Source organism: Sander lucioperca, chromosome 4 (assembly GCF_008315115.2).
Source record: "Sander lucioperca isolate FBNREF2018 chromosome 4, SLUC_FBN_1.2, whole genome shotgun sequence".
Classification (NCBI taxonomy): Eukaryota; Metazoa; Chordata; class Actinopteri; order Perciformes; family Percidae; genus Sander; species Sander lucioperca.
The window spans coordinates 13,083,539-13,093,039 of NC_050176.1; the positions used below are offsets into that span (position 1 = coordinate 13,083,539).

Genomic DNA, 9,501 nt, shown 5'->3' on the forward strand with positions numbered 1-9,501 from the left:
ACTCAAAATAGCAAATTAAAAAAACAGAAGTGTGTGAACTGAGACACAGCAATAGTAAGATCATTGGCTCAGTAATGTCAGTTACACAGAAGTTAATTGCTAATTGAAGCTAACATTAGCCACCAAGCAGCAAGTAAGGCCGTAAACACGAAACCCCTGAATGTAGCGAATCAAGAAATGTTTTGTTGTATTGCTTATAAATTCAACTTTTTATTTATAAAAGGAAAATTGTGTCTGCTATCAAACGTCATAGTGTCACTTTAAAGAAATTCTCTCAGGCTGTCTACACTGTGTGTGGTTAGAAATGCCTGAGCAGACGTTCTGCCACAGCCTCACAGCCTCAGTATAACAGACTTTGAAAGGAAAAACAATTATCTTCATGCCTGTCTGGATATCAGGTAACCATCCAGTAAGCTGCCAAACTAGATGTTCAACCTGTCTTCAACACAGCGTCACTAATGCCACTGAATACACAGGTTAGTAAAAAAAAACAAACAAAAAAAACATTTGTTTATTAACATACCACACCTTGCTGTGGCATGGGGCCAGGCTGTCTCGTCCTCTCAGTCCTATAAATGGCCACTTGTCACAGGCAGAAGCACTCCTCGGAGACTCTCCAGCTCTGCTCATCACCTTCAGGTCAGCTCACCTCCATCATCTCACCTCATCTCACCATGTCGGTCTCTATCAGCCGCCAGAGCAGCTACAGCGCCCACAGCATCTCCAGTGGCAGCGCTATCAGCCTGAGCAAGGGGGTGCAGCTGGTCGGAGGCGGCAAGACCCTCATCTCCACCGGGGCCCTGCAGAGGCGCGCGCCCAGCGTGTACGGGGGCGCGGGAGGTTACGGGACCCGCATCTCCCAGTCAGCCTTCTCCTCCTCCGGGTCGCTGACCCCGTACGGGGAGACTGCAGTGATCAACAACGAGAAGGTGACCATGCAGAACCTCAACGACCGCCTGTCATCATACCTGGACAAGGTAAGCCATGATGATCATCATCATGTTAACTTCACATTGCTGCACATTCCTTTGACTTGTTCTTAGACTATTATAACATTTTTTTTTCTATCTGCATTAAATACACGAATGATTTTTATTTGGCAGTGGCTCAATTTGCTCCTCATAATAAAATGCCTGATGAACACACAACACACTATATAATCTGTCCTCACGCATACCCACAAAGGGTAAACTTTAAAGGATTTGTTCACAATTGTTTAAGTCTTAAAGCAAGTTCGTTGCTATAATAATTCCTCCTGTTCACACTGGCCTTTAACAGATCCCTTCTTAATGCACTTTCAATGTAAGGGATGTGGGACAAAATCAACAGCTTTCGTTCTGTGCAAACATATGTATATGTATATTATTATCATATTTTATTCAAGTGTATCTGGAATTAATATAAGGCTTCAGCAGTTTGAATTAGACATTATTCTTCCCTCATATTAGCTTCAGATAAACTTTAGAATATTCAAATCTGAATAAATATACAGTAAGACTTTGTTGTATTAACTTATTTGGATCAAGACTGTTTTGGTAAGTTAATTTGATCGTATAAAGATTAGTAAAAAGGTTAGGGGTTTCCAGAAATTTGGGTTGGCAGTGGTGGAAACCCATTAATACCTTTACCTGAAATAAGGTCCATCTTGATAGAGCTACGACATTAAAATGCTTCTTACATATGAATGCATCAGTGAGTAATACAAAACAATGAAGCTTTCTGCATTACTACTCTGCAATACTACTTTTGATAGGCTATAAGTACATTACATAATTTTAAAATAATTAAAGAATAAAGTAAAAGATTTTAGTACAGATCAGATGGTTCATGGTGAAAATAAAATGTAAATGGCACAATGTTTTAGTTAGGTTGGAAATATATTTGGCCATTATACACCCAGGAAAAAAAAATTAGCTTCCAAGCGCCACTCAGGAGTAACGAGCTAGAACTAATGCATTTTATAAATGGACACATCTGTCATTTGTCATCTGTCATTGCGTGATGCGTCACACTGTGGTTTTGTCTGCAGGTGCGCTCGCTGGAGTCAGCCAATAGGAAGCTGGAGCTGCAGATCAGAGAGTTCTATGAGAAGAAAGCTCCTTCTGTTTCCAGTGACTTCACCAACTACTTCGCCACCATCACTGAACTCCGAGCTCAGGTACCGCTCACATTTTACACATCATGACACATTTAAAAATATATAACTAACTAAACTATTCTATAATACAAGAAACACAGAAAAAGCATATATGACACGTAAACACTTAATTATCTAGCTTTCAAACTAGAAACCCACTGTAGAAAATAATGTTTCTGAAATATACCCTGTCATTTTTTGGTGTCTGCTACTGTATTAAAATAGCATATAAATATAATGATGAGTCTGTCTGATAAAACAAGCCATCATTTTTTCACCCCCCCTCCCCTTTTAGATCATGAGGAAACACTCAGACAATCAACGTATCATCCTGCAGATTGACAATGCGCAACTGGCTGCAGATGACTTTAAAATAAAGTAGGTTTACCCTCCTCCCTTGAATCATGCTGAAATCCATATGCAGCCTCCAATAATTTAATTTGTATATATTTTAAAACTAATTTCAAGACAGTTTTGTTATTGTAGTCTGTCATTTTTGCAAAAAGTTAAAAAATATGGCTTGGAATAACATGTACGTCATCTACTGGAACAGCACAGATAATGAAGACGTAGGTGGAGGTTTTTTCTTTCACTCATTCAATTAACTTCCTTCTGTAGGTATGAGACGGAGCTGAACATGCATACGATGGTGGAGGCCGATGTGTTTCGTCTCCGAGGGGTCCGAGACAGCATGACTCTCAACATCAGTGACCTGGAGGTGCAGATAGAAGGTCTGAAAGAGGAGCTGGTCTACATGAAGACAACCCACGAGGAAGTAAGAACCATTCAGAGAAACGCCTCCTGTTGTAGTGTTTAAAAAGAAGAAGAAAAAAAAAAATAGCAGGATGGCTCGCTGTCTGCTCTGTTTCTAAGTACAATGGTGCCATCTGTTGGTGTGGTGGCATCCACGACTCACACACCTGTATAAGATAAAAATGTGTCCATGTTGCAGGAGAAGCGGCAGCTGAAAATCCAGCAGACTGGCATGGTTAACGTAGAGGTGGACAGCACACAGTCTGTTGATCTGACATTGGTCCTGCAGGAGATTAGGGAGCAGTATGAAGCTATGGTGGTGAAGAACAAGCAAGAGCTCGAGAAATGGTTCCAATCTAAGGTGAGACGGGAGAGCAATGGGCCTGAAAATGTAAAAAATGTAGACATGGCAATGTGATGATATTTATTGTATATGTGTGTGTGTGTGTGTGTGTGTGTGTGTGTGTGTGTGTGTGTGTGTGTGTAAAACAAGGTGGAGCTTCTCAATACTCAAATCACAACATGTACAACAGAAGTGAAGACGTTTTACACGCAGCTGTCAGAGCTGAAGAGGACCCTCCAGACTTTGGAGATAAGTCGGCAAAGCATCCTCACAGAGGTAGGCCACAAATGGACTGACAGAATGCAAGAGCACACTTTCACTGTACAGTGTTATCTGATTGTACTTATTATACAGTATAAGGTTGATTCACATGTTTTCAAGTCTGTCTTAAAACAACACTCCCATGCCCATATTTACATTGAAACCGTTTTTTGCTTGCTGTAATTATTCCTCCTGTTCATAATGGGATTTCCAAGATCCTTTCCTACATGCACATTTAATGTAAGTAATAGGGTTCAATGCAAAACTATATGCCAAAGTTTATCTGAAGTGAATAAAAGGCTGGGTTAGTAAGGATTCAGTCTGAAAACAGTCCTGTGTTCAGTTGAAGTAATAGAGCACATGTTTAAAAACACTGCATGATGAATTGTAATACTCAGGATCCAGACAGGATTTTACAACTCAAGTTGTCCCGTAGTAACTATTTTATCTTTCAACACAAGGATCGCGAGGTAAGCTGTAGAAATACTGCGTTCATACTAGTAATGTGCGCTTGCATGTATTTGATTGGGCAGTTCTTTAATTTAGTATTATGCAGCTACATCATGAAGCTATAACTTTATCATTTCCTGTCGGGGCAATTCTTTTTAATAGTTTTTCCTGTCTATCCTGCAGATTCAGTGCTTGCAGCAGAATAAGGAAGAAGTGAACAGGCGATACAGCGTACAGCTCAGTCAGCAGCAGCTAACCATCAACAGGCTGGAGATAGAGCTGCAGCAGCTGAGAGTCTCTCTGGAGCAGCAGCAAGCCGAATACAACCTGCTACTGGACATCAAGATGAGGCTGGAACTGGAGATCGCTGAGTACAGGAGGCTGCTGGAGGGGGAGAGCTATGAACAGAAAAAGTGAGTGTTTAATTTCTTTAAAGTGAAAGTAGCAGGCCAATAGCTAAAGCAATACAATATCTCTCTAATAAATGGGGAAATCTCTGTATATATATATATATATATATATATATATATATGTGTGTGTGTGTGTGTGTGTGTGTGTGTGTGTCTGTTTGTCTTTGAAATATCTCATAAAAGCCCAGCTTAAATTCACTCAGAGCATTTTGCTAAGAGGAAACTCAATGAAAAGGCATGTCTATCCTTCACAATATAGCTGTGATTACTCCACATTTTAATTGTGATATTTTGCTAGTAAAATCTGAATCTGCATTGTTCTCTGTCAGGTAAATGTAGTACAATGCTTTCCTCTGAATTAAAAGTACACAGTAAGTCAGTAGTAGTCTATATAGTGGAGTTGAATATTAGGTGCGTTGGGGTCCTTCTGTAACAAATTTTGGGGTACAATGGTTCTGGAGAAAGCTACAAGCAGCAATACCACAGGCCAAGCAATCGGACCGTTCCAAACAGGCACATTTGGAGCGGGCACTGTACTAGTGTTTTAAAATAATGTTCCCTCTCTCCATAGGGCTGTGGTCATCAGCAAGGTTGTGGAAGTGCAAGTGGAAGGTAAGAATCCCAATCATTCACCAAAACCAAACCAACTTTTCTGATCTTGTAACAATATCATTGACTATTGGCTCATTGCACACATGATGTGTTATGTTTGTTGTCAACCTCTGCAGAGCATAAACCCCACATCGAGAGGAGAGTGAAGACCATCGTGGAGGAGATTGTTGATGGGAAGGTGGTGTCCTCCAGTGTTGACACCCAAGTGGAGGACATACAGTAATACCTCTGCTGACGCTAAAGTTACATTTTTATCTTTATTTCCTAGCTAAATCATATAATACCTGCTTAATGAATAATTTACTAAAGTAGTTAGTTTAAATTTTAAAGCGTTTAACTTGTAATTTAAGTTGGCCGTATACCTATGAGCGGGAGAGTAACAAAATTAATTAGTAATAATGGAGGAGATGAACATGTACGTGAATAAAAAAATGGAGTGATACATTATTAAAAGTGATTTGATTCAAACGGCCGTGATATATTGAGAACAGAGCCATGTTTCATACTTTCCCTCGTATTACATTCATCATTCATCTTTCACAACACAAAATTGCCATTTAAGGAAATTGGCCTCAATAAGAGTGGAAGTAACAAAGAGTAATTGAGAAAAAAAGTGATACATTGCCAATTAAAAGTTGATTGCCAGCTGATTATCAGAGAAAACTGTTTCAGCCTGTTCATGTTGTGAATGATGAATGATGAATGTAAGACGGGGAAAATTATGAAACATGGCTCCGTTCATGACCGTTTTAATCAAATCAGCTTTAAATTAATTCAAACACTTTAAAGTTTTCAATTCACATGCATTTTTACTGCTCTGTTTTTTTAATTCACATGCATTATCATCACCTCCATTTTATTAATTCATTTTTGTTACTTCCACCCCTCTTATATACCAAGATAGTTCCCACACAAATCACATATATTTTCAAAAAGCTTTGGCATTTTCTTTCTTTTCTTTCGATTGCAATTATATATAGCAAGGTTGCAGCCAGTGATGATTTTTCCCTGATAGATGCTCGCTCTGATAAGTGTGAGACCAAAATATGAAGAAAAAAAAATAGAAAGCATGTATATTCTTAATCACAAATGTGTATTACAATCCAGGAAGGTGGATTATAGTTTGAACATGGGGTTTTCATTGGCAAAAACTCAATGATGTTGTTGTTGTTGTCTGAAGCTCAAGCTTGGGGCCTCCTGTAATTTCCCTGTGCAGATACTTTGCCAATAATCACAACCATACACAAAAATAAAGCAACATCTGACATTGATTCTAACTGAAAAGGTTTCGGGTGTAATTTCACTAACACCCACTAGGTGTCACCTTCTCTTTATCTATGTAAAGTCCTCGACATTTGTGGATTGTATTTTGCTTGTTGCTGCACAAGACACATTAAGAAACACAATTATTTTAGTCACAGGACAATAAACAATAATCCACAGCACAAAATCAAGGCACAATATTGATGCCATGTTGTACATTGTAGGGACATAATCATGTGTGATAATATGATTTTCACAGAAAAAAAAGTGTAGATTTGGTTTTGTGAGGTTTACAACTCACCTAAGTTTCTTCATTTGGGTGGAGTTGAATCAAGCACAGACTTCCAAACATCGGTGATTCAGCCGCCTAAAGAGTTAATCTCTTGGTCAGAATGACTCAGCTTTAAAGACTTCCTTCCTTTCACTGCTTTTGTGCAGCACTCTATTAACACATTATTGCTATTTATCAACGGTGCTATTAAATGTAATTAGAACTTGTTGTTTCTGCAGTTTTGTGCAGCAGTGTCAAGTCTAGGCAAAGAGGAGCAGATTAATTTCCCTCACTGTCTAGACCCTACAATTAAAATGATTGTGCATGACTAGACAAGACATAGAGATTAAGAAAAAAACATTGTGTACTGTTGTTGGACCCTTGCAACTTGCACCTAACATACATACAGAAAAGTCCCGGTTTAAATTGAAATCCTAACGTTAAATTCGCCCTCCTGGTGTTAAACTTCATGCCTCATTGTAAAAGTAAAAAAGTTGTCATACAGGATGAGAAAATTCCCTGCACATTAGATTTAGATTTATTATCCCTGAGGGATATTTGTTTTCACAGCCAGTTCATAGAAACATACAGATATACACATAGCAACACATAGCCACATACAGATATAGACAGTAGCCTACACGCAATCTCCATGAATGCATTCAACAGCTGTTATTGTAGAGGGGACAGCACTCTTGTGCTCTTTACGGTTGCATCAACTCTGTGGATATTTGATTTACAGAAATACACAAAACACGCTAGGTCGTGTTACTTCATGGTGGTGTGCATCACATGAGTAGAGGTTTTCCCTCAGCTGACTGCATTTATCATTATTATAGCACAACACAAACAATTAAGTGCTTAATGTTGTGCACATGGGCTCTTCATTCAGTTGAGTGAAGTTAACTCATAGTATCAAAGAGACAATAAATGTGTTGGTTACTATTATATTTGTTAATGACAGAAAACATGAATCTGCTCAGTTCTGAATCAAGAATTCTCTTGTAAATTTCCAAATCCCTCAGTGCATCTGAACATCCGAGGTTTTGCATAGATTACTGCTGTAAAAGGTGCGGTTCATACCTGCAGGGCATCACAAGATCCAACAGAAACCAGTCTGAGCCTGAAATAGAATAAACACAAAGGCAGACGAGCATTGTCAAAAAAGATGATGCTGCGGTGAGTCACCTCACTCCCTACATGAGATAGAAAGGGAGATATTGTTTTGTGTTGGCTCATGCGTGGCAGTTACACACCCAGGTTAAGCATTCTGGGCTTATTTTCATGTCGCAGCGCATTTTGAGCATACTGTGTACGCCAAAAGCTACACTTATATGTGTCAGCGGGGCACTTCGTACTCAGACTTGAATGGGCCTTTTGCATTCTGAGAAGTCATTCCCGTTCACACGAAAGTGAATGGGGTATGTGACACAGTAAATGTGTCAGAAAGACCTGATTGATTTGTCTTTTTGGCAAAGGCCGTGCAAGATTAAGTGCAATTACATCTCCCACACAAGCCATGTGCATTGCATAGCAGATTGTCACAAGATACAGAGCACAACAAAACAATTAGTTTGCAGAGAGGTTTGAATATGTTTAATCATATCTGCTATAAAGCTGAAAATCCCTTTTAGTGAATGGAGGATACACATAAAAAGCATGCATACCTCATTCATTCTTTGCTTCACACACAAGAACCGCAGTTACACCTTGCCCTGTTAACACATACACATACCATCACCATGAATCACTCAGCTCACATAAACAACTCTGCCCTTTTTAATCAGAGCAAAGGTTGATACAGAGTATATTTGTTGCGAAACATTATATTACAATTAAATATCATTTTGTTTTTTGTCTACCTATAAAGTGTAGCTTGATAACATCAAGGAAGCATATTAAGACAATAGGTGTATACAAAGGTAATAGTGTTAAAACAATATATAAAGGTTCTAACACTTTTGTGTTTTACTTCAAAAATCTTTAAACAAGAGAATCTGACTATTAATGCAAACTGAATGAAAACGTTTCAGCAACAATGGCCTGCTTCACACTCCGTACTGTCCAAGCACAGTCTCAACTAACTGGAGGCTACTGAGCAGCACCAGAGCAACAGGGAGTGCTCTGCTCAAAATCACCTCGAGCAGTGTGAGTAATCTTCTGGTCACAAGCCCACTTCTCTACCTTTAGATCACTGCTGCCTAAATGGGCAATTTAATGTGAAATTTCTGTTTGGTTTCTCAAAGGAATTAATGTCATTCAATTGCAGTAGAAGATAAAATGCATTTTTCCAACTGAGTAAGTAAATGCAATAATTATTCAATTAAGTTAAATACAAACCTTCTTAACATTACACACACTAAATTGTGCAACATTTAAAGACTAAAGACTTGTGAAATCAGTTAATAGATTGTAGAAGTTGGGATCACACAAACATACGATGCTGATTAGCTATAGGTTAAAACAATTAAAATAAGTTAATGTTTAACAGCCATTTTTCACAATTTTTAAAACATTTAAATTTCAACCGTATCCACACCCCAAGTCATATTCTCCAACTGAATCGTCTGTGACCTACAGAGCAGTGAGACTTCTATGATAGTCAGTGATATGTGGGCTGATGCAATTGTTGCCTACCGCCAGAGGAAAAATGGCTGCCTGCCAGTTACTATTAAAATGTCAAGAAAGCTAAATGTCCTATGTATTTGCATATTTCTATTTTGCATGTATTACTAAAGTGCTATTTGCAAGTTGTGCAATGTGTGTGTCAATATGTGTTAGGGTTAGGGCATTAGCATTATATTTTACGAAGTGTGATCTATTCTCACAACTTTTGTCAATTTACAGAAAACAGATTAATTCAGTCTTTCGCTCGTTTATCACGGTGAAGCATGTTTTTCACAGTGTTGCGGTGTCTTACACATTAACATGCCATTGACAATTGCTCTTTTAATCCTAACACTAACTTTACATAAACTAACTCAACCAGAACATTGGAACA

At 38.5% G+C, this 9,501-nt stretch overlaps 1 protein-coding gene across 2 annotated transcripts; it reads left to right on the forward strand.

Moving 5' to 3' along the window:
* Window positions 1-566: 566 nt before the first annotated feature.
* Window positions 567-6,243, forward strand: LOC116042621 (keratin, type I cytoskeletal 19-like). 2 transcript variants are annotated; one of them, XM_031288897.2, is made up of 9 exons: window positions 567-977; window positions 2,030-2,158; window positions 2,433-2,515; window positions 2,756-2,912; window positions 3,090-3,251; window positions 3,384-3,509; window positions 4,128-4,357; window positions 4,926-4,966; window positions 5,083-6,243. In XM_031288897.2, the coding sequence occupies exons 1-9, from the start codon at window positions 576-578 to the stop codon at window positions 5,187-5,189; spliced, it is 1,437 nt and encodes a 478-aa protein (XP_031144757.2). In that variant the 5' UTR covers window positions 567-575; the 3' UTR covers window positions 5,190-6,243. The 2 variants fall into 2 exon arrangements, with proteins under 2 accessions (XP_031144757.2, XP_031144758.2); XM_031288898.2 differs by having other exon boundaries at window positions 4,128-4,361; window positions 5,083-5,122.
* The last annotated feature ends 3,258 nt before the right edge of the window (window positions 6,244-9,501 follow it).